This window comes from Phyllostomus discolor, chromosome 3 (genome assembly GCF_004126475.2).
Source record: "Phyllostomus discolor isolate MPI-MPIP mPhyDis1 chromosome 3, mPhyDis1.pri.v3, whole genome shotgun sequence".
In the NCBI taxonomy this organism is placed as follows: Eukaryota; Metazoa; Chordata; class Mammalia; order Chiroptera; family Phyllostomidae; genus Phyllostomus; species Phyllostomus discolor.
The window spans coordinates 210,189,345-210,207,579 of record NC_040905.2 but is presented as its reverse complement, the minus strand read 5'-3'; the positions used below and the strand labels follow the sequence as shown (position 1 = coordinate 210,207,579).

Genomic DNA, 18,235 nt, shown 5'->3' with positions numbered 1-18,235 from the left:
CTCTGAGGAGGCCCGAGTTCCCTGGTCTTTCACGGCCTCCGGGGGCCGCCCACACTCCCCGGCTATCTTCCCTCCGTCTTCAGAGCGAGCCGTAGCGCACCTTCTTCCCCTCTGACCTTTCCTCTCCCTTTATCTTTCCTCTTATCTGCCAACACAGAGACAGCTCAGCCGGTGGAGAGTTTTCCTAAGAGTTTATTTGAGCCAAACGGATGACATTTGCTGGGCAGTAAGATTTCAAATGCTCCAGAGAAGAACGGCTTCTGCAGCTTCTTCTGTGCACTGGACACGAAGGAGGGGGCCTCAGGGAGGGGACATGGGGGTGGGGGGAAGCGTGGTGGGGGCTGGGTTTCAGGATGGCTGGCGAGACGGCCCTCCGGCCCTCCGTGGAGGTGGCAGCCCGCTCGTTTCAGAGGCACCTTGATGTCCCCCCCACAGAAGCCAAGGACGGAACTTGCTTGAGGCAAAGATAAACCTTTTACTAAAGAGTTACATGCCTGCCCTGGCTGGTGTGGCTCAGTGGGCTGGGCATCGTTTTGCAAAGCAAAAAAAGGTCACTGGTTGATTCCCCCAGTCAAGGCACATGCTTGGGATCCGGGTTCGGGTCCTGGTCAGGGCTTGGATGAGAGGCAGCGGGTCAAGGATTCTCTCTCGCATCCCTGCCTCTCTCCCTCTCTCCCTCTCTCCCTCCCTCCCTTCCCTCTCTCTAAGAATCAAAAACAGCAAAAAGCTGCATGCCTGGGGCGTGATGACCCACCACGACCGGCCCAGGTAGAAATTTATGATCAGATCGCCCCGTGAGGCCACTTTCCGTGGAACCCCCTTTTTTGTTCACACATTTTCCTGCCTCCCTCTTAGGAAAACCGCTGTGATTAAACCAGACTCTCCCACATCATCTAGGGTCATCTCTGCTCTGTGAAGCCCCCTTGGACACGTAGGATGACACAGTCACCGACTCTGGGGGTTGGGACGGGGGCATCTTTGGGGGCCATTGTGCAGCCTACCGCTAGGAGCAAAGTCACATCGATGTGGGTATGGCCGAGGCTCAGGTGTCTGGGCTGAGTTGGGGGCAGGTGGCTCAGCTCTCGTGCCCAACACCTGCCCTGACTCGCAGGGAGGGGAGCACAGGTGCGCAACATCCACTACTTGCAGAGGGTCCTGCCAGGTGCTGGGCCTTGTTGCACCCCCCCCCCATGGAAGGCACCGCCATGCACCCCCACTTTACAGATGAGGGGTGTCAAAGAGAAAACCACAGGCCCCGTATGGCGTCACTCGCGCTAAAAGCCCATGATACCAAAAATAGATCCACTACCTGAAGGAATCGCAGTTTAAACCTCTCTCGGGACCATAATGTAATCAGCGGATCTGGAATGCCTGGCCCAGCGCCCTCCTCTGCATGTGGGCCCCCTCCGCCCCTTCCCACCCCCCTGTGGAAAGAAGATGCGATCTCATGATAAAACTCCTTCCCCTTCTCTTCCCCCAAAGAAATCGAGGCTTCAAAGAATCCTTTTCTTTTCTTTCCCATTTAGCTCCCTTGCCCCCCTTTTCTTCCTATAAACATCTCCAATTTCGTTGCCCCCCTTTGAGGCACCCTTTGAGCTGCCAGATGGGCTGACCCCCCAGATTCATGAATCTCTCAATAGAGACAATTAGATATTCAAATTTACTCAGATGATTTTTTAAAACCAGGAAACAGATTAGAAAGTGGGTAAGGATTTTCCGGGGAGGGACGGGCCTGGGACACCCCCCCCCCCCGGGGGCCCTGCTGTCCCAAGCACCTAGGGTCAGAAGCGCTTCTGCAGCTGGCTGGGAGTGGGCGGGTGCTGAGCGCGGACGGGCCTCCTCGCCGCTCTCCCCGCCTCCTCGCTACTCTAGAAACTGCCACGGGCACAGCCGCACGCCCGCCTGCCGCGCGCGTCCTCCACGGAGCTCCCGCGTCGAGATGCCTCCCCCGGTCCTGGCGCTCGTCAGCGGCCAGGTGCTCCCGGCCTTCCTGCTCTGCAGCACGCTGCTCATCATCAAGATGTACGTCGTGGCGGTCATCACCGGCCAAGTCCGGCTACGGAAGAAGGTACGTGCCGCCCTCGGAGATCCCTGCCCTGTCCGTGCGCGCGCGCGCGCGCGCACTCCCCCTCTCGCTACCAAGGTGGTTTCAGCGCCGGGATGCGAGTGTCCGGGGCTGGGGGGGGGCGGGCCCCGCGGCGGCGCCCAGTCCAGAGGGATGGCACCTCGGTGGCCCCGGGTTTCAGCAGGGCCCGCACCTCCCTGTCCTCTGTTTGAAGAGATTGACTCACTCGCTGCGCCACCAGCTAAGCTGCAGGCACGACGGCACTCGAGCGCAGCTGGGCTCTTGAGACTCGGAGCCCCGGGGTGGAGAGAGAGCAGAGGCACTCCTCCGACCTGGCAGCCTCCCAGCACGGGAGATCGGAGCTCTGGGTGGAGTGGGAACCGGCGAAACAGGACCCGAGAGCTTCCAGTGGAAATTCCCAGCTGCCTGGCCGGGTCACTCACAGACCCGCCACAGCCTCTGGGGGCCGGGCTGGCTCTCAGCTGAGCTGCACCGGAGCTTTTAGGGAGGAATTCAGCCCTCCCGTCGGAGCCCAGGAGTCCCTGAGTCCCTGAGCCAAAACAACAATAAAGTGGCCGAGCCCTGAGCCAGGGCGAGCTGGTGGGAGCCACCCACCCTGGACGGTGGGAGGGAGCGGAGAAGCTGGGGGCCAAGCTTGTTTGAAGCAGAGAGGCCCACGGGGCACCCACTGGTGTTCCAGTGGAGGAATCCTTCTGGGAAAGTGAGTCCCTCTGTCGAGTTCAAAAGCAAGGTGGGGCTGGCTCTGGCATCCTTGGGGGGTTGGGGGTAGGCACCGCAGCTCGGGCCCAGCCCTGCCTTCCACCAGGGCAGCCCACCAGGTGCCATTACTCCCGGCATGCTGAGCACCTGGCCTCCCCCTCGCCGTGGCCCATCCCAGGCTGCCGGGCACAGACACCCAGCGGGGACAGCTGCTCCCGCCCGCCGGGTGCCTTCTAGGAGCTGAGCAGTAATGATCCCCACCAGGGCTGTGGGGTGGGAGGGAGGAGCTGTGGTCGCCTGTGTCCCAAGTAAGGGATCGGGGCTGGAGAGGAGACGCTCTTCGCTTTGAATGTCACACAGCTGGGTTTGAACCCAGGCGTCCGGCTGCAGGGGGTGGGGCCCCAACAGGGAGGTGCTGGGGCCCGGAGCTTTCCCTTCGCCTGTGAATTCGGGAAAGCAAGGATACGGGTCAGTCTGAGAACCTGTCGGCCTGGCCTGAGGGGAGGGGCAGACGGCAGTCCCCCCTCGGACCCAGCCCACCCACGTCTCTCTCATTTCTGCCTGGGGAGGTGGCAGGGAGGTGGCAGGTGCAGGTGCTGGTGCTGGCTCCTCCACCCCCCCTCCCCCCACCTTGGGACCTGAGCCCGTCTGGGAGCTCGGTGTCCTCCGCTGGACGCCGGGGATGGTGGTCGCAGTGCCAGGAGGATTGGGCGCCTGGTGCAGAATTCTGGGGCGGGGGGCGGGGGGGGGGGTTCTGATCCTGAGACAGGCATGGGGCGTGGGCTCCATTTACCTCTGGGGGAGGGCACGGGGCAGGCCCGCCAGGCAGGACGAGCCAGTGCCTGGGGACAGGTGCCACAAAGGCTCTGGGGTCGGAAGCAGCAGGACACTCCACTGGGTGGGCAGTTCAGTGACCCAGGGCCGGGGCTGGGTTCTCTGTGAGCCGGTGGCGCTGGCTCACCCAGGTGCCAGCAGGGAGGAGCGGAGCGTGAGCGATGGGCGTGGGCCTCTGATGACCTGAGTGTGACCTTAAATCTTTGCTTTCCATTGACAAGTCATTGGGTGTGACTGTTGTCCTGACCCCGGGGCCTTTGCACATGCTCTTCCTCTGCCTCAGTGGCTGCAGCTCCTGACTCCCTTCATCCAGTTACTGTTGGTGCATCCCTCAGGCCTCAGCTTTCCTGTCACTGCCCCAGGGAAGCCTTCTCTGGTCCCCAGGCTCGGCCAGCTCTTTCTCGAACGTTCTCGAGGCCAAACCCTGTCTCCTTTTGCTGAACATGCACCCCCTGGTCCGTCCTGGTTTATCAGACCGGGAGCTTCACAAGAGGGGGGATGGGAGAGCCTTTGCGTTCGTGTGTTTGGCCAGCTATAACAAAATACCGTAGACTGGACTGTTTACAGACAACCGAAATTTATTTCTGACAGCTCTGGAGCCTGGAAGTCCAAGGTCAAGCCCCTGGCAGACGCTGGGTCTGGCGAGGGCCTGCTTTCTCGTTCTTAGGCGGCCGTCTGCTCGCTGTGTGCTCACGTGGCAGGACAGGCTAGGGAGCTGCCCGGGGTCTTTTTTGTAAGGGCACAAATGCTAGGTTTCGACGTTTGACTCTGCTGCGGGGACACAGAGGTTCGGTCTGGGGCAGCTCCGTTCACTGTGAGTCCCCAGCGCTTAGCCCACGGAGGGAGTTCACGGGTGCTGGCGAGTGGGCGGGACCGGGCCGCCCATCGCGCATGCGCAGTAACTCTCAGCTGCCGCGTTTGTTCCAGGCTTTCGCCAACCCGGAGGACGCGCTGCGACACGGAGGCCTCCAGTACTGCCGCAGCGACCCCGACGTGGACCGCTGCCTCAGGCAAGTGCCGCGGGCCTGCGCCAGGCCCTCTTCTGAGCACTGGGGCGCGGAGGGCTCCGGGGGGCCGGGGTCTGCTGCCCTCCTGGTCCCCGCCCCTCCCCCCCAGACTGCCCCACCTTATTCATTGGCCTGGTTTCTAACTGTGGGAGAGGAACACACACACACACGCACACACACACACACACACACGCTGAGGGTGTCCCGGATTCCAAAGGCAGCAAAGGCGATTCAGCGAGCGGCCTCCCCGCCGGCTCTGACCGCTGCGTCCCAGCCAGTGCCACCCTCCGGGGCAGACCTGTCCCGGGCTCCTCTGTCCTTACGCACACACAGGGGCTGGGCCTTGTCCTGCGCACCCTCAGCCGATCCGCCTCTGCTCGCGGGTCTGCGCCGTGCGTTTTCCCACGGCGGAGACGGTTTCCCATCGGCTCCTAGAGCGCCGTCCTTCACCGTTGCGGGGGTGGGGGCTGCCGTGTCTCTGTCGGCGCCCTGCAGGGGGTGGGGGGTGACCTGTGACTCACCTAAGTCCCCTCTGACGGGCACCGAGGCCGTTCTCACTCTCTGCTACAGACAGAGTGCACGAAACCTCTCGTTGGCCTCTGCACGGGCGAGCAAAACCACGGAGGTAATTGATGGCAGGAAATACCGCCCAACGGGCCGCGGGCCTCCGCCCGGCGTGGTCACAGGCTGCTGCTCTGGGGCTGGACACCGCAGCGCCTCTGCTTCTGGACAGACACACTGCCAGAGCGAGAGCTGGAAATGCATGTCGCATCCCAGTTTATTTTGCTTTTCTCTTATTCCGAGAGAAGTTGAACATCTTTTCCTGCGCTTAGCATCCCCCCAGTCGGTCACAAACAAGATTTCTTACACAAAAATCAGAACTACTCACTGCACACAGTGTGGGTGACCTTGGCCACACAGAGGATAGGGAAAGGAAAACCACTTATGATTCTAGTCCCTGTTCACACTCCCTTCTGCCTCTTCTCTGGCTTCTAGGTCTAAATACTTTTTATATTTTCCATCAGCGTAAGCATGCGTCGTAGACCCAGTTTGGGGGGATTCTGGTATTTTTCAGTCAGCATTATCTCATGAGCTTTTTCCATTACTCAAAAGGGATTCTTTAAAAAGGGCCGTGTAAAAATTCCATCCGAGAGTCAGGGTTCATGTCCTGTCGCTGGTCCCAGTGTGGGACTTCTGGGCGGTTTCTTCTCCGCTCTTCCATACCAGGGGCTGGAGAGCGGGGGCTGGCACCCCCGGGGGGTGGGGGCTGTCCGCTGGGTCATGGAGCAGTGGGGAGGGCGGGCCCCTGGACGGGAGTGAGAGGGAGACAGACCCTCACCCAGGGCTCCTGCAGAAATGGGTGGGACCCTGTGGTCTAAGTAATAGAGAGTGTTTTCTTAAAGGAAAACCTGTTTTTTAATTTTTGTTATTATTTTCTTGGTCGCTGCAAAAAACATACACGCGTGTGGCTTTTACCTCTCACAGAAATGTTAATGTAGGAAGTGAAATTCTTTGCCACTTCTAACATAACTACAGCATTTGGTCCGTCACATGAGGCCCACCCATCTAGCCATCACCCAGTTAGCATGTAATGAGCACCTACTATGTGTAAGACGCTTTACTAAGACCTGGTTGTGCTTCAGTGAACAAAAGCCTTACCCATACTTGAATCCATACTGGGGACCCTTCTCCCCACCCCCACCCTGGGTTGGCTTGACCCCCCTGGGCAGCAGTGGGCAGGAGCTGCCCGGACCGGCTGGAGCCGGCTCACAGCAGCCACCAGCAGGGTGTTGGCTTCTCCCAGGGCCCAGGGGTGCTGTGCAGCCAAGGTCACTTGAGGCACAGGAGTGATCACATGGGCTTACGAACACTTGGTTTATTTTCTCTGGCTGTATCCATGCCAACGAGAGACATTTGCACACACCCAGTTCAGTTTTTTTTTTTTAATTTATATGAGAAAGAGACACACACATCATTTTTTGTTGTTGATGTTTGTTCTACTGATTGATTCATTGTTTGATGCTTTAAAAAAAAGATTTTATTTATTTTTACAGAGAGGGAAAGAGAGGGAGAAAGAGAGGGAAAGAAACATTGATGTGTGGTTGCCTCTAGTGCACCCACTACTGGGGACCTGGCCCATAACTCAGACATGTGCCCCGACTGGGAATCAAACAGGCAACCCTTTGGTTTGCAGACTGCACTCAATCTGCTGAGCCACACCAGCCAGGGCTCATTGTTTGGTTCTTATATGTGCTCTGACCGGGGATCAAACCCGCAACCTTGGTGTGTCGGGACAACTTTCTAACCAACTGAGCTACCCGGCCAGGGTCCGTGTTTTCTTCTGATTGCAGTCACTCACCATCTGTGATAGGGCTGACATGGAAATGCTTGAGATTCAGTTTGGCGGTTTTTGAGCACCTCTTACCTACTAATGCCTTGTATCTATTTGGTGGGTATTTATTGGGGACCTGCCATGCCAGACGTGGGGTTCCTGGTCCCCTGGGCTCCTCCTCCTGACTTCACATAACATCACAAACCCCGAGGGTGCGGAGCTCAGAAGTGCACAGCCTGGCACCAGCTCCTGGGGCACCGGCTGGAACCCGGTCCCGGAGGGAGAGACGCCCCAGCAGCGAAAGCTGGTTAAACATCAGACCAGCGTTTACAGGGTGGTCTGGCCCCCCCTTCTGCACGAACAGGAAAGCCCTCGGGTCTTGGCTCTTGGAGGGTAAATCTGCCTTGCAGATGAGCCCGGCTGTGCCAGCCAGCAGCCAGCTCTCCAGGAGAAGGAGGAAGCCCACCTTCTTTTGAAGCTGACCGTGCAAGTCCCCGGCGTTGTGCGTATTTTGGCCAAGTCTGAGTCTGTGTGGATGAACCTGCAGCGAGGGTGAAACCAGAAAAGCCGATGCTGGGGCTGCCCGTCACCCCCAGACCCAAGAAGCAGAGACGGGGACCGAATCTCTGTGGGTGCTTTATTCAGATGGCCGGCGATCTGAGAAGGCGGCGGGTTTGCACCCTAACAGATGGTCCTCCATGACTCTGTACGTGACTTTGTCCTTTCAAGCCAGCCTTTCTTGTAAGGAGGAAGAAGTGTGGGTGAGGGAGGTGGAATTCAGAAAAGGGGTTAATCGGATAAAAGCTGTCGTCCATCAAATTCCCTAACATGCTTTCATCCGCTGACCAGTGATTTTCCCTCTGGGTCCTGTGTCCTGAGTGGCTGGATGTATCTTCCTGGAACGCAATGGCTCAGATACCATCATCTTTCTAAAAAGATTTTATTTATTTTTAGAGAGAGATGAAAGGAGAGAGAAAGGGAGAGAAACAGCGATCGGGTGCCTCTCTCACGGCCCCCCGCTGGGGTCCTGGCTCGCAACCCAGGCATGTGCCCTGAGTGGGAATCGAACCGGCGACCTTTCAGTCCGCAGGCCATCACTCCACCCACTGAGCCACACCAGCCAGGGCTGGGCTCCAAGTGAGATCATATGATACTGCCCTTCACTGCCTGACTGACTTCATTTAGCATAACCGTCTGGGTTCCATCTAAGGCACCTGGCCCCTGGGCTCTCCCAGCAGCCTTTGGAGGAGGGAACTCTTATCTGCAGAGGAGGGAACAGGTTTGTCCAGGCTGGGAGGCTGTCCTCTGCCCGGAGGCGACTTGACTGTCTCTTACACCTGCCTTTAAAACTAAGCAGCCTTTCTGTGGTCTGGTCTCCAGGCGGGCGGGAGTCCAGGGAAATTGCCGGCGTGTGAGGAGATCAGGGCATGGGGAGAGGAGAGACCTGCCCTGGCAGCCAGCTGTGTCTCGGGGGTACCCCTGTGTCCCTCTCCCTCTGCACCCGCACCCGTTGCAGCTAAGGGCGGCTGGCTGCTGTCGGAAGGGGCGGGGCAGGCCTGAGGCCGCGGGAAGCCTGCAAGTTCAGTCTAGCGGGAACTGCCGTGGCTGACTTCTCCGTGAAAAAAAGCGGTGGTTGTTGGAATGACACATTTTGTCCAAGCATCCCTCGGGTACGTGACTCTGTCCTCTCTCTCCGTCCAGATTTTGGGGTGGGGAGCAAGGGAATGTGTCTTCTTGCATCATCCCTCATTTCCCCGCGTCTCCCTGTCTGGGGCTGCACTGCGGTTTGCACACAGCAGAGGGCGGAGGGCGGGACCCGGCCTGACCCCAGGGGCTGAGTAGCAGAGCGCCAGAGCGCCAGGCTTTTCTCAGATCCCAGCCGCCTCTCCTTCCTCACGGTGGGGGGCAGGGCCTCGGAGTCTTCCAGCCCCGAGGGCTGACGCCAGGAGGCGGGGCTCAGCTCCCTTGCTTGGTTTCCTGCGAGGGTCCCTCTCCACGCCCCCCATCCCGGCCGTACACTGTCCCCCCCCTTATCTTCCTCCCCTCACCTGCTCTTTGGGGTTTGGCCAGCGAGTCTCTTAACGGCTTTCTAAAAAAAGACTCACTCTTAAAATACAAATAGATACTTGAAGGAAAAGTAAATGAACGGGTTTCATAGGCTAGTTATAGTTTTCCTGAAGCTTTTAGATAAAACTATGGAACTGTGACAAAAACGACCTCTTTACCTAACCGTTTCAGGACCAGGGTAACCCTCCTGTGGAACTCATGCATTCATTCATTCATTCACTCACTTTTCCTTAAAGAGTGTGAGTCCCAGAGCCAAGGACGCCTGAAACATCGCTGGAGGCGAACATGGCCAAGCGGAAGCTGCCCTTTGTCAGGCACGTCCGGAGAGGGCAGAGGTCCCTGGAAAAGGTGCTCACGCCAGAGAACTGTCAGGCAGCAGGAAAAGGGGGGGATCGACTAGGAGACAGACCGACTCCACAAAAGAGGCGCCAGGCAGGAGTCCGCGGGCGCTGAGCAGGGCTGTGAGTTCAGGACACTGGGGATGTCACTCACTCATACACATGACACACACACATGAGAGGAATGAATGCTCCTCCAGGTGGCTTCACCTCGTGGGTGGACAGACCACATTCTGGAACACTCTGACCTAACCTCAAACAGGTTTTTCAAGCGGGTCCCTCTAAGAGCAAGCGGGTGGGGGTGCTGGTGTCACAGCTCCGTTCCCACAGGGTGGGGCGATTTTAGGGGGCTCCTTGCTGCCTCCTTCCTGTAACTCATGGGGGGGGGCAAGGGACTTGCTTGATTGGGGAACTGGAGTGGCCCCTGGCTTCAGGTTCCCTCTCTCCCTCTTCGCTGTGGCCAGGACCCGGCCAGGGCCTCCTGTCTCCAGTCTGGGAGGTGGCAGCAGCCCCCGCCCCCCTGGGTGACACCTGCCGGGCTGGAGACTTCCTGTCCATGGGGCCGGGTCCCAAGATCGAGATTCTGGAGAAAAGGAGAAGGCAGGCTCACCTGGGCTCTAGGACACAGGGGCAGAGACACTGACCGCTGTGTCCTGAGTTTGACCCAAGAAAGATCCAGGCCCCGCTGGGTTTACAGGAGCTTTTGTGTGCTCGGGTTGAATTCCAGACTCCTCACCTTGCTTCTCAGACCCCGTCCCCACTCTTATCCGGCCTTGCTCTCCCTCCTGCACCCCCTCCAGCCACTTGGGCCAGTTCTCCAGGCCTCCAGGACTCTGAGCTTCTCCCCACCTCAGAGCCCGTGCAGGTGCCAAAGCTTCTCCCTGGGAAGGCTCTTTCCTGAGGGATGCCCTGCACCGCATCCTTCCAGCTGCTGTGCACACCTCCCCCCCACACACCCACCCCGCGGGAACCCCTCCAGCACTGGACTGCCTGGAGCTCCGGGTCCCCTTCCTGCCCCGCCCACCCGGCCCAGTCCCTTTCTGTGGGGCCGCATACCACAGCCCCTGCCTAAGGCTCTGCGGCAGGTCACCGCCTGGGGGCGCTGCGCTGCGCTGGGCTGTGGTGAGAAGCATTCCAGCTGGAAGGGAGGCCCGGAGAAGGGGCTTCTGCGGCAGCGGAGTCCCTGCGCCTCACACACATGTGGGGCCCCTCCCGAGGGGAGGTCATGGCCCCGGCACCGGGCTCCCGCGTACGTGAGCTTCCAACATGCCATCTCTGGCCTGAGTCACTTGCTCCGTGTGTAACTCGTGGGGCTCGACCTGCCCACACTCCTCCGTAAAGAACGCTGCCCGTCAGCGGGCGTCGTGGAAAATGTAAACCGACCCTTCGCGGAAGTGCGCGCGTCTTCGTTCCCGGTCCTTTGTTTACGGCAGGGCCACACGCAGGCCGCCCTGAGCCCTCCCCCTCCCACCCCGCATCACACGCTTGGTTATTTCAAACAAAAACAGAAGCAGGACAGCTCGGATGGGAGGAAGCGCGTCGCCAGGGTCCGGCAGCTGGTTGGGTCCAGCGAGGGGAGGCTGCCCCGTTGTCTGTGTCCGGAAAGGGGGAGGGGACTCGCTTCCGTTTAGGGGCAGAATTAGATGCAGGCGTGGATTTCCGACTCAGGCTCCCGGGCTTTAGCCCGTTCCGCCCGGGAGGGCCCGGGGAACCTGCCCTTGGAAAGAGGGCAGCCCCGGGGAAGCCTGCCTGGCTTTGCTGGCGAAGAGCATGAATTTGAGTCAGACCCAGGTCCCCCCGGCCCTCACTCAGCCCCTTGGAGCCCCACTTTGCCCACGTGGGGTCCAAGGCCAGAGGACAAGGGTGGGGAGACTGGCAGGGACCGGTCCTGCGGAGCCCTAGGGCTTGGTAATCTGACCCCAACCGGCCGCCCATGGCTCCCAGCCTGGTCACAGGCTGTTTCCCGGCTGCTGGCAGGGCCAGCTTGGGAGCGGCCGCCCCTCCCACCTCTGGGTACCTCTTGTTCTGGCCACGGAGGGACTTGAGTCTGGCGCCCTTTGAGATGACACCCCAGGGGCGCAGGGCCTTTCAGGGCGGAGGGCCCCAGCCTGTGTGACATTCCCAAAGCCGCCGCCTGCTGACTGTCCGCCCTTGCCTCCCCAGGGCCCATCGGAATGACATGGAGAACATCTACCCCTTCCTGTTCCTGGGCTTGGTCTACTCCTTCCTGGAGCCCAGCCCTTTCGTGGCCCGGATGCACTTCCTCGTCGTCTTCCTGGGCCGCGTGGTGCACACCGTAGCTTACCTAGGCAAGCTGCGGGCGCCCACCCGCTCCCTGGCCTACACGGTGGCCCAGATCCCCTGCGTCTCCATGGCCCTGCAGATCATCTGGGAAGCAGCCCGCCATCTGTGACCGGCCACTGACACCTCGGCCGCCGGACCGCTGGCCACCGGCCACCAGCCACCAGGGCCGGACCAGGCCGGACTGTACTTGGGGGAACTGGGCGTCCTTTCAAGATTGGGATAGGCCCCAGGGCCTGGTCTCCTAGCAACCTGCTGAGCGTGGGCTCCGGGCTCCTGGCCCAGCTGGCCTATGCATGTGTGTGCACACGTGTAAATGCATGCCCCTTGGATTCCTGGGAGAAGTGGCCGATCGGAACCGTTTAGAGACGGGTCGTCAGGGTTGAGAGACAGTCCCTCCACTCGGATGACAGCACCAAAGACATCGCCCCGTCTCCTCCTGCCTACGAACAGGGAGAGCTCGCAGAGACGCAGCCCAGGTCCCTACAGCTGACGGCTGTCCAGGTCCAGAGCTCTAATAAAACGCTAACTTCTCAGACAGCCCCCGGAGGCTCTGGTGTGGCCGGTCTGGAGGGGGGCCTGGGCATCCACGTGCTGAGCAAGCTGCCCCGTGAGCCCCAGCCGAGGTCAGGCCCGGGAGCCCCTGCCGGTTCCCTGGGGAGGCCCAGGGTCAGCCAGGCTGTGGTTTTGCAGCTTCTCTGGAGGTGGGAGTGTGGTGAGGTGGGGTGCGGCTTCACTCCTTCGGGTCCTGGGGATGTCTCCCCGTGCTCCCCACATTTCTTTGCCAGGTCCCGCTCTCCTTGGGGCAGGTGCCAATGGGAAGGGCCGAGGTGAGGGTGGCCCCCTCTCCCTGAGGTGTTAGTCGCTCCCGAGGGCCGTTAGTGGGGGACCCTGGGCTTTGAATGGCTGACCACTTAAAGGGAATTCCGGCTCCCTCAGTCCCTGCCAGTTTTGAACGTCGCCGGCGTGCACCCCCGTGGGGAGCTGGGACTGTCCTAGACCCTTGTCCCAGGACCCGTGTGGCCCTGTTCTAACCACTGCGCACTGCTGCCCCACTCTCCCTAAACCCCCTGCCAGGCCTGCCCTGTGCTCCAGGGTCCGGGCGTGGGGGCCTCCCACCACTCTGCAGCCTCTGAACTCCTGCCCCTCCGCGCTGATGGAGTGGGAGGGGGATCACTGGAAACCCGGGTTAGCCTAGACCCGGCGTTGCTCCGGCCTCAGAGCGGGAGTGGGCGGCACTGCCCCCTGGTGGTGAGAGGAGCTTCCGTTCTTGGCACACGAGCCGAGGAGGCGCTTGGCGGAGCATCTAGTGGCCGCTGTTGGCTGAACACCCGCGGGGCGCGGTACTTAGAATTTTCCCCTTAACTCCTTAGGCCCGTCCCCGTGGGGAGGGGTGTAGATATGGAAGTAAGGCTCAGGGAAGCAGGTCTTGTGTGTGTTTTTATTTCTATCTTTTTCCTCCTGGGGAAGGGGGCTGAGGGGGCAGTGTGCCCAGCTGGGACCCAGATGAGGAGGGCATCCGATGCCACCCGGGACCCGGGTGAAGGGGGCGGAGCCACAGGGATGCAGAGCCTCTTGTGTGCTGTCATTCATTCACCATCATTCATTCACTGGTGTGGTACCACCTCGGATGCTGTGCCCAGCCTGAGGGCAGGGGCAGTTGGGGGACACCAGGACAACAGACAGTAACAACTCCAAGCGCCCAGCACCCTAATGGGGCAGGTGGTGCAGCGGGGGTACAGGGAGGGCCCTCCCACCCCTGCGTGGGGCGAGGTGGAAACTCACCTGAGTCTTGGGGTAAGTCACATTGTTTGGGGGGCTGTGCAAAGATGAGCAGACTCCGGCCCCCTGCGGTCTTGCTGCTGCGAAGTGGTGGGGAGGGGGCACGGAGGGAAAGGAGGCCAAAGGGTCCTCGGCGAGGCTCGCTTGGGGTTTGGGGCTTGTTGGGAGTTCAGAGCCAGGGAGAAGGGTCGAGAACTGGGACTGGGAGAGCCCAGGGTCAGGGTGCTGGGCTGTAAGTGGGGTCCCTCTCCTTGACACGCTGCTAGTTGGGTCTAATGCTGTGGACCCTTTTGCGCCCACCCCAGTACACATCCCTGAGGAGGAAGCCCGTGATGCACCCTGCCCACCCGGCCTCCCCAGGCTCCCACAGGGGCCCCTCCAAGGAACCCGTGGGGCTCCCTCCTTTTGTGAGTTTCTTGGCTTGAGGCTTCCAAGAGCTTCCCTCCTGTGAGAGGGACTTGGAGACACAGAGAGAGGTGAGGGGACAAAGGGACCTGGTTTGCACAGTCCCAGGGGCAGGGACAGAACCTAAGGATGCCCCGGGGCAGGCAGAGCCCATTTCCCACATAAAATCCAGGGACCCTGTGGCCGCTGCTCTTGGGAATGGCCTTGCAGAGCAGCCAGGGCAGTCACAGAACAGAGAGTGTCTGTCGGAGCTGGTGGCACTCCAGGTGGGCTTCCCGGGAGAGGCGGGCTGGAGTTGGAACCTGAAAGGTGGGTGAGCTTTTCAAAAACTGTGAATTACTCACACTCACATGTCATGGTCAGTGTCCAGCAAAGGCTTAAGAACCACAGAAAAGCCCAAAGAAAGAAAGGTAAACCTCCCGTGCTCACCAAAGAAGAGGCCGTCCTGTCACACTCTGGGGCTCTGGGACACTCATCCACAATGGGTGCCACAAGGGCCTGTGTCACTGCAACGGCCTCCCAATCAGATCCCTATGTCCATCCCCCCACCCAAGCCAGAGGCTTCTCCAGCCCGGTGAGCCCTCCGGCGGCCTCTCCCCTCAGAGGGCGGCCCCGCACTCCCCTTCATCCGATCCATTCCACTGTTGGTCTCTGTCCAGTGCGTGTGCTCCTGGGGGACAGGGCTGGGGGTCTGCGTTGTCCCCTGTGGTGCCATGTCCCCCAGGCTGGGGAGAGCACCTGGCTCCTAGGGTGTTTCCATTCAGGGACTGGACGGCGTGTAAAGTGAGTGTGTGTGTTATGTGTGTATCTGTGTGTGTGTGTGTGTGTGTGTTTTACCCTGGACAGAAGTTCACAGCAAAAAACATCGGTTGAGGGTTTCCTGGCGCTGGGAGGCCCCAGCGTGTCACAGGTGTGCTGGCATCTGTGCTCAGGGGCTCCCCCTTCTGTCACCGGTTGAGACTTTCCCTAGTGATCACCCACCTGCCCTCTCTCCCAGGGCTTCCCACGGCCAACGTCATGAATTCCACCAGCTCCCGGCGTTCGGTCAGCCCGACACCCTCCTCGTTTCCTTGACCAGCCCTCATGGTTGGGGAGCTGATTTTCCGGGCTCACCAGCACAGGCGCGTCTCTCTCAGGGGCCTCCCAACACCGGTCTCCGCGCACGAGCTCCTCTCTGAGGTGCGCACCCAGCGGTGAACTCGCCGGACCGGGAGGCGCGCGGGCCCTGGAGGCTTGTGGTGTAGCCGTCCCCCAGAAAAGATGGTTCCGATTCGGATGGGATTTTCCAAACAAGACAGGGTGGGGCAAAAGTCAGTTATGGCCCTGGCTGGTGTAGCTCAGTGGATTGAGCTCGGGCTGGGAACCAAAGTGTCCCAGGTTCGATTCCCAGCCAGGGTACGTGCCTGGGTTGCAGGCCATAACCCCCAGCAACCGCACATTGATGTTTCTCTCTATCTCTCTCTCTCCCTCCCTCCCTTCCCTCTCTAAAAATAAATAAATAAAATATTTTAAAAAACCAGTTTACAGTTGTTCGTGTGGAACATAATGCCGGGATGAATAAATATAACACAAGCATAAGCTCTGTTTCACATGCAACGGTAAGCCCACTTTTGCCCCGCCCTGTCCTGTCGATGTGTAGCCTGGGCGGGGAAATTCATGAGGGGTGTGTATTGGGAATAGAGACCACCCACAACCCCGCGTCCCTGAGAACATCGCTGTTCACGTTAGGGTTTGTCTCTTCCCAGACTTTCCCACTAGGCACAGTAAAGATGTATGCGTGCTATATATGATGTGCGTGATGTGTTTATACACATGCATATTAAATATATATTATACTAATTACCCTATAGGTATGTGTACACCCCCAAAGTGTCTGCGTGACCCCAGGGAGAGGCATGACACGCAGGGTCATGTTTCTCTACCTCTGCTCCCAGGGGACCCTGCCACACGGCCACCTGCATGGCCATTGTCGCTCCTCTTGGCATCTGTACCAGCCACGACTTTGAAAAAAAGAAAACTTTGCTTCTTAAAATTTGAGTTAGAAAAAGAATAGGCCCTGGCTGGCGTAGCTCAGTGGATTGAGCTCGGGCTGGGAACCAAAGTGTCGCAGGTTCGATTCCCAGCCAGGGTACATTCCTGGGTTGCAGGCCATAACCCCCAGCAACTGCACATTGATGTTTCTCTCTCTCTCTCTCTCGCTCTCCCTTCTCTCCCTAAAAATAAATAAATAAAAATCTTTAAAAAATAGTTCGCTCATCTTTATTAAAAAAAAATAGCATTCTTCTTGCCACTGTCCACATATAAAATTATAACACCAAATTCGTCTTTTTCACCTGCGCACACCTCCCCAGACACGCTGCAATGTCCGCTGACAGCCCAGACGTGAACTTGATGTGTTCGAAAGCCGACACCATCGTATCCCTTGTTGCGATGGATTTTCTCTGGCAGGGGGGCTGGGTGGGGGCTGGCAGGGGGACCTCGGAAAGAGGGAGTGTGATGGGGCGAGGGGCCTGAGATGCCGGGCCTGTTGTCTGGAGAAGCCGGGGTTGGGGACAGGGCGGTTGAGGCCGGCAGGGAGGGCAGGGCTGGATGGCGGAGCCTTGACCCCGGGCCTGGGTGATGGGACTGTCCCCGGGGACAGACCTGGGGAGCCATAGGAGGCTCTAGAGGGCAGCAGGTCATCTGTCAGCTTGTGCAGAAGGGCCCGGAAGGAGTTAAGACGGGAGGCCGTTGCTGTGGCCTGGAAGATCATCTGGGGTTCTGGGGGCACCTCGGGCAGAGTGAGGCCAAGGTCAAGGTGGGATTTCCAAGCTCCGTGTCCACCTGCATTAGTTTTCTAGGCTGAGTAACAAGTTGCCACAAGCAGAGCTTAGAACAACACCACTTATGACCTTGCGGTTTCTGCAGGTCAGCAGTCGGGGCACGGCTTACCTGGGTCCTCTGCTCAGGGTCTCACGAGGCTGCCGTCAAGGGCTCCCCCAGGCCGAGGCCCCCTGGATCTCAGCGTCCCCTTCCACGCTCGTCCAGACAGCGGCCAGAACTTGGTTCTGTGCTCTGTAAGACCGAGGCCCTCGCCGCCAAGGGCAGTTCACAGCAAGGCCGTTGTTCTTCAAGGCCGGCGGGGCGGCATCCCTCTGCTTGGAATCTCTTCTTTCGGGAAACACCCGGGCCCTCTTTGAAGGCTCACCTGGTTAGGCCAGGCCCACCCAGGGCAACCTCCCTTTTGATTAAGTCTGAGTCATCTGATTAGGGACCAATTACATCTGCTCAGTCTTTTACCTTTTCCCTACTCTCTTGGTGGGAAGCAAGTCAGAGGGTCGCCTACACTCAGGGGCTGGGGTGACACAGGGGTGTGGCTGCCTGGGGTGGGGGTCACGGGGCTGTCCTAGTGTCAGGCCACCACACCACCTCTCCTTTTGGTTCTTCCGATTCCCAGTGGCCCCCTGCTGCCCCTCACACCCCAAGCTCAATCCCTTCCCACTTCTAAGAGGCGAACCGAGAGGTGAGAAGCTCTCAAACGCGTTCTCCCCAGCACTTGCGCTATGACAGGGGGTCCGGACCACAGAGCTTCAAGACAGGAGGACTGATGGGGCGTCACCCCCGAGCTGGGGGCGGGGCCACCCACTCAGCAACAGGTATCGGGTCCAGCTCTGGCTGAGGCGCCACGGGGGACGGAGAAGGGAAGCAGGCGCGGATTTGTGTTTTCAGAGGGCTGCTCGTGCAGGTGACACTGTCGCACCGGCCTGCCTGCTGTGAGTTTCTCTCCCGGGCTGTCAGCCACAGTGCAGGCAGTGCGGAGACCTGAGCGTCGTGAGCCTGCCTCTAGGGGATTTAAACCATTGCCGGTCTGGTGTGCGTCTCCCCAGATTTTTGGCGTTGCGGTGATAGACATCTGGGCACACACTGCCCTGCACCCCCACCCCCACCCCGTTTCGGATTATTTCTCCACGTGCGCTTCGACATGAAATTTCTGAGCGAGAGCGCGCCCACATTTCCAAGGCGGTTGGTGCGTTTTCCGGAAGGCTTGTGCTGATTTCCTCGCTGTGACCCCTGCTGGTGGTCGGGGATTTGCTGGTTTCTTTGTCTTCCGAGAGAAGGCCGGCTGGGTCCGAGCTCGCTGCAGGCGGGGTGATCTGTGTGGGGAGGGGGCGGTGTTCTCCCTGCTCCGTGCCCGACAGTGACCCCACAGCGCCCTCCAGGGGCGGGTGGCGGGAGTGCAGGAGCTGAAGACACCGTTTTGGTTTGGCCCCCAGTGGGCGCTCCAAAGGTTCCAGGGCCCCCCAGCACCGCGTGTGTGCCGGGCTCCCTGGGCAGGGACGGTGCCAGTCCCCCCCCCCCCCCGCCCAGGACGGGGAGGGTTTTGACCTCCTCAGACTCCACCGCT

General features: G+C 59.8%; 1 protein-coding gene across 1 annotated transcript; it reads left to right on the top strand.

Annotated features, from left to right (window-relative positions):
• The first annotated feature begins 1,725 nt into the window (after window positions 1-1,725).
• On the top strand, window positions 1,726-12,207 carry PTGES (prostaglandin E synthase). The gene is made up of 3 exons (XM_028525451.2): window positions 1,726-2,068; window positions 4,547-4,629; window positions 11,527-12,207. The coding sequence occupies exons 1-3, from the start codon at window positions 1,940-1,942 to the stop codon at window positions 11,774-11,776; spliced, it is 462 nt and encodes a 153-aa protein (XP_028381252.1). The 5' UTR covers window positions 1,726-1,939; the 3' UTR covers window positions 11,777-12,207.
• Window positions 12,208-18,235: the final 6,028 nt, after the last annotated feature.

Coding starts and splice junctions, on each gene's coding strand:
- PTGES (XM_028525451.2), top strand. CDS start 1,940: ATGCCTCCCCCGGTCCTGGCGCTCGTCAGCGGCCAGGTGCTCCCGGCC. Junction 2,069..4,546: donor AAGTCCGGCTACGGAAGAAG/GTACGTGCCGCC, acceptor CGTTTGTTCCAG/GCTTTCGCCAACCCGGAGGA. Junction 4,630..11,526: donor GACGTGGACCGCTGCCTCAG/GCAAGTGCCGCG, acceptor TTGCCTCCCCAG/GGCCCATCGGAATGACATGG.